This window comes from Poecilia reticulata, linkage group LG10, assembly GCF_000633615.1.
Source record: "Poecilia reticulata strain Guanapo linkage group LG10, Guppy_female_1.0+MT, whole genome shotgun sequence".
In the NCBI taxonomy this organism is placed as follows: domain Eukaryota; kingdom Metazoa; phylum Chordata; class Actinopteri; order Cyprinodontiformes; family Poeciliidae; genus Poecilia; species Poecilia reticulata.
Genome location: NC_024340.1, coordinates 10,689,467 through 10,695,136, shown reverse-complemented (window position 1 = coordinate 10,695,136; position 5,670 = coordinate 10,689,467). Strand labels below are relative to the sequence as shown.

Below are 5,670 nucleotides of genomic sequence, written 5' to 3'. Positions count from 1 at the left end.
GGGAAGACCTCTGTGCAAATCTGTTCCTGTTATTATGAAAACATAACACAGTAACAAAAGGGGTCAGTTGAGGCGCTCCGCATTACGGCCTCTGAAAAGACTCAAAAGATGAACAGAGAGAGCTAGACAACTATTTGCCTCGCACTTTCATCTCATCTTTTTCTACTTATTGCATGACCTCAAACATACGCTAAATAAAAGTTATAACAGTGGAGTACTGGAGCATAAACAACAAGCTGAAACAGATTACCTACTACAGGCTTGTTTTGATTAAACATCAACCAGCTATGAGGCCTAAGGTTGGGTCAAGTAGGAGTCACGATACCGGTAAATGGAAGGTCGAATTTCCTTATTTTCTGACAAGAAACTGTTGATTTATGCTGTCTTTCATATGACTTTCTACTTCTCTCTTTTACAAAGAAAAAAGCAGCACAAATAACTAAGTTCATGCACAAAAACGGAGAAGTAAACTGATGATTTACAGTTTTACACACATGACTGGAGTTAGAGTTGAGGAAAGAAAAATCTTTTTTTTTCTTTCTTTTTTTTTTACCATAAAAACATAAAAACAGCCTTTAATAAAATCAACTTACTCACTTGTTTTGGGAATATTTAGAGAGAACCTCCATGGCTGGTGGTTAGGTTGTTAAATAAAATGACTTCGTGATAACTGAGGGACCTAACTCACTGGGGCGGTCTGTGACACAGAGTTGTAAGTTTTAAAAGGTTGTTTTTATTCCATGTGATCTATTTTTAATTTTTTTTTTTTCCTGAGGCAAGAATTATTTCTATACGTCTTGATTACCAAGAAAAATTATTCCAATCTGGGTTTTTTTTTTTTTTTTTTTTTTTTTAGCACAGCACAAACCCCCTATTGATACTTAACCATACAGCAAACACTGTAAAAAGCTTGCAGATTTGAGACGGACTACATTAGTGTGCACAGCTTATACTCTTGTCTGGGCTTTGTTTTTCCAATTTACACCCCTTGCCAGCGATTCACTACCTAGTGGTGTTTTTAATTTACTGGAATCTGAAATTGCACATGTGAAACCAAGCATGCATGCATTTTGTCTGCTCCAGACTACCACAGCCTTCGCTCTTATGATCTGAGGATTTTGTAAATTAGAACAATCTGTGAGGGCAATGAGCACATGCACATGGCAAGAACCCTACCTCCCAAAAAGAGTCCAATTAAGCTCAAATACTGCAGACGCTTTGAAAAAAAAAGTTTTTTAATATCACATTGCTTCGTCATCCACATAAGAGACGCTTTTTTTTCTATTTCTTTTCTTGTTTTTTTTTTTTTACTGATACAATGGCTTTGGCAGGGTTTGCGCTCTTACTGTGTTTTTTTGAAAAGCAGGTGCTTGACTCCAAATGGGCTGTTAAGAGTCGACCTAATGAAAAGACAGGAGCCCATATTGAGAGCAGATGCGAACAAGCCGAAAGTAGAGAAAAGTGCACGCACACGGAGAGGTGACTGTAGAGAACTGCAAGCATGAATGTGGCTCATTGTGCTTTTTGGCCTGTGCGCGCTTCGCGGAGATGGCTGCGTTCGCGTTGAAGGTGGGTATGACTCACTTCATCCATTAGATCAGTGGCTGAGGTTTGGACCGCAGCCCTCGCCTGATACTGAGACCACCACTCGCAAACCTTCCCAGGCAGCCATCTGCTCAACGTTTCTGCCTTTGACTTCTTGAAGGAGAGCGAGAATACTGCGAATGTAACACTTTTCTCTCCAAGGATCAGTCACTGCGCGTCGCATCGCTTGTGGGCCAACTTTCCTTGAGCAAACGGAACATGCGCCCTCCTTTTCTGGAAATAACTTTAATCGCCGTAAGGGAGGTATGAGGGGAGGGGCCTTGGAGGGACTGCTGCATTACAGATGCACGATGCCCTGAAGGGGGACAATGCATTATGTTTCGTGGCGGAGCATTATATTGCTGTCTGCGTTTGCTTTATTTTGGAAAGCAGTGCGGCTTTTAATTTTTTTTTTAACGCAGTTTTAAAGCAATATGTGAAAGATTAGGATTGCTTATGTCTTTCTGCTGCAGTGTAAAAATACATGTAAATGGATTCTTTGTTTAAAAAAAACCCAAATGTGCTAACCCACTGGAATTGCACGCCAGCCACTGGAGTTAGTCAAAAACAACAACAACAAAAAACACTTTCTACTGAGATGTGCTTTTATTTTTTCTGGATATAAAGGCAAAAAACACACCACAAATCACGTATAATCAAGTTAAAGAAGCACAGTCATCCATCTAAATCATTTTTATTATTTTTTTTTTAAGTTTGGGAAACTCTAGAGCTTCTGTCGTTGAACATGAATTTAGATCTGTGGCCAAGTCCAAAGGAAAAACATTTGCCATTATAAACAAAGCAGCAGCTTCTTTAAAGTTCCCCTGAAAAGTTTTCCTATGTTTGAATAAATCTCAGTGTGGATGGATCCTCTCACCAGTCGCCTTATCTTTCAGTTTTTCTGTTGTGGACGTACATGCACATGACACAGGTAGCGTTGTACTAATTAACATGTAACATTTTAATTTTATCATTTGTCATGTGCTGTTTTTTTATTGACGTCTATTTGTGCGTCCATGCAGATGGAATCATTAACATATAATAATAATAATGTCATGTTACACCTGCAAACATAAATATGTTTTATTGGGATTTTATATGACAGATCAAAAGAAATTATTGCATAATTATTAAGTGGATGAAACATAATGCATGTTTTTCTGTATTTTTCCTAAGTTAAGGTTTGAAAAGTGTTTTGTGCAATCATCCCCCTCTAAAACAATACTTTGTGGAACCCCCTTTTATCTTCTTACCAATTTGTCTAAGCAAAATAGTTCAATCACATTTAGAGAAGATGGAGATAATCTTTTGAATATCTTTTAAATTGTCAGTATTGCCACAGATGTTCAATTAGATTTAGATGTGGACTTGGACCAGGAAGCTGTTATGTTTTTGGAAAATGAACTAAAAACAATTTCTTAGCTAAACTGTCTCAGCTATTTGAGAGTCCTAATGTTGCATATTTAAAATTTTTATTTTGCACATCATTCTGTGATTTAATCATTTAAAGCTACCATAGAACTTCATCCACTGCTTTCTGTTGTCAGGAAATTGACCAAACTGAGTGTTAACACTGTTAAAAATTTACAATATCTCTTTATAACTTAACCCTTCTTCACAGCTTTCTGTTTTTTTGTTTTTTTTTTAAATCACCAGTGTCTCTGCAATGTTCTAAAGTCCTGCAGACATCTTGAAGGACCTCTAGATGACTGCTGTGAACAAACCTGGAGCTACAGATGCTTGCATTTAAACTAAATCTGCAATCATTATGCTTCCATTAACACCCTGTAGTCTGCACTCAGGCAGTGCAGCAAGCTTCAGGGGGGGGAAGCGGCACTTGTTACTGCAGCTCTGCTGTGTTTACAGGGAAAGCTTGATTGCAGACATCATCGCAGCCATATTCACTTCCTGTGTTAATCCCCTCACCATCGCAGCTCTTTATTTCCGAAGCTAAAGGAGAGGGGCGTGGGGAGCATTTTTCATTTCTGCCTCGCTTCACCACAAACACCATTCACCTAAGACTCTTAACGGAGCCACGGTATCCTGCTAAAACAAACAGCATTGAGCAGGCAGAAACAAATGCTTTTGTCTTAGAGTTATATTTAGTCCCAGTCTGCCATCACCCAAACATCAATGCTGACAGGACTTCTTGGTTGGCCTAAGATGTCAGTCGGTCTTGCCCAGAAACCTCCACGTTCCGCGTGGGGCACGCTTGAACATTTTCGCAGCGTGCTGTTTTTGCTTTCAAAGTGCAGGCTTTTGTTCCCCGCTGTGCTGTATGACACAGATTACTGTAGCACCTTGGGCCTCTCTCTCTCTCCATAGCTCTCTCATGCTGCAGGAGACATGTCATCCCAGAACCGCCTTCGTTGATGCAGTTCTCATTCCTACGAGCCCTGCAGGCCATGCATGACTCCTCTGAGAGCAGAGAGATCCAAAAGACAGGAAACAGCTTGAGAGAAGCCCAGCAGTCAAGGCTGTGGGAGGGCAGAGGATAGGGTGTGGAAAAAAAAACAAAACAAAAAAAAAGAAAAACGGGGATTTCCTCAGACGTACTTTGACTTTTATCAGGAGTGTGGAGTCCTTATCTGTTAGCCTGCTTTATGAGTGCGTGATTCATTTAAGGCTCTCCTATTATACCTGTACTCAGGTTGATTGCGTCTCTCCACCAATCTCAAGGACTTTTCAAAGTTCTCAGCATCCTGTCCGCCCGACTCTGTATGGAAATGTCTCCACGAGCCCCGTTCCCCTTTGGATTAGGCATGCCTTATTTATTTATTTATTTTGGCTGCACAATCGTTAGTGTTTCATTGGCGTAAATTAACCTCTGAGTTGATTATCGGGAGGCTGCGTGGGATCTACGCTCACTGTTCCTTTAAAGTCGTGCAGAGGGGAGCCCACGATAAAGAAAGGAGGGGGCAGCTGTGCGCCAGTTGGAGGTGTCTGCCTGTCGCAGCGCCTTGGGGTTGACATTAAGAAGAAGAGCGCGTCCATGCTTCATCTGGGAGGATCATCGCGAAGCGGAAGGCGCTGGAGCACAAGTCGATCGGGGGAGGTGCACGTCGGTGCGAGGATACATGGATGGGCAGAGAAATACTGCAATCGGAATTAAGTTGTCAGCCGGTGCGAGAAATATCAGCATATAATGGGGAATACAGCGCCAAAGCCATTAATAGGTGAGGTTTCTTTTTTTTTTTTTTTCTTTCTCCCTCCTCGATTTTGGTCATTATTTGGCTTATTAATGTGGAGAAACGGCAGAGGTGTGTATACACATGGCTTGTCTTGTGATCGCCGTGCACTGATGCGCTCCGCATCACGGGGGAGATGAGCGTGATTCCCTGGGAAGCGCTCCTTTCCTTCAGCAGCCGCGGTGCTCCACAAAAAAAAAAAAAAAATCCATATGATCAGCTTCAGGATTCATTATCAGTAGTGAAAACTTGACAGAGATGATAGCAAAAAAATGTATATGAAAATTTCATGAACAAAGATCGTATTAGAAAAGCCTCTGCATTTATGAAAAAGCACATCTTTTGCACTRCCGCGTTCAAATTTAAATGATAAAGCTATGGYACTTGGCTTTAATTCAGGCAGACATTTAGCATGTTTTTTGTCTTTTGAAGGTGAGCTATTTATTTCAAATTTCAGCAAGGTTTTATTGCAGTAGTTCGTAAAAGCTCAAAACACCAAGGCAGCCCATGGAGAACAACAGTTAAATACATACATAACTGGAATAGAAACGGAACAAACACCAAAATATCATTTTATTCCAAGTGCTATTACTTTAAGAGCAGTCTCGAGTGATTAGCAGTGATTTATTCTTGTATGCGCTTGATTGTCAGTCTCGGTTTTTTCATGATAATGAGCTCTCAGCTCTGAGCCACTTTGTCATGTTACCTAGAGCCCATTACTTGATAATCAGTTCCCCTATATCACTTTGATTTAACGTCTGTCACACTCCCACGCTCCCAGCAGGCCCGTCTCAGCAGCTGAATAAGGGGGTGCTGCCATCACAGCAACTCACATTAGTTGTTTTTTTTTTTTTTTTTTTTTTTTTTTTTTGCCAGGAATGTTTCCTTCTGGAAATCC

The 5,670-nt window shown here is 40.6% G+C and overlaps 1 protein-coding gene across 1 annotated transcript in view; it reads left to right on the top strand.

The window, feature by feature from the left end:
* The first annotated feature begins 3,976 nt into the window (after positions 1-3,976).
* neurl1b (neuralized E3 ubiquitin protein ligase 1B) overlaps positions 3,977-5,670 on the top strand; it is a 13,762-nt gene continuing 12,068 nt past the window's right edge. The window contains exon 1 of the mRNA XM_008419914.2: positions 3,977-4,760. Within this exon, the coding sequence (XP_008418136.1) occupies positions 4,730-4,760 (31 nt within the window). The 5' untranslated portion in view covers positions 3,977-4,729. The remainder of the gene's footprint in view (positions 4,761-5,670) is intronic.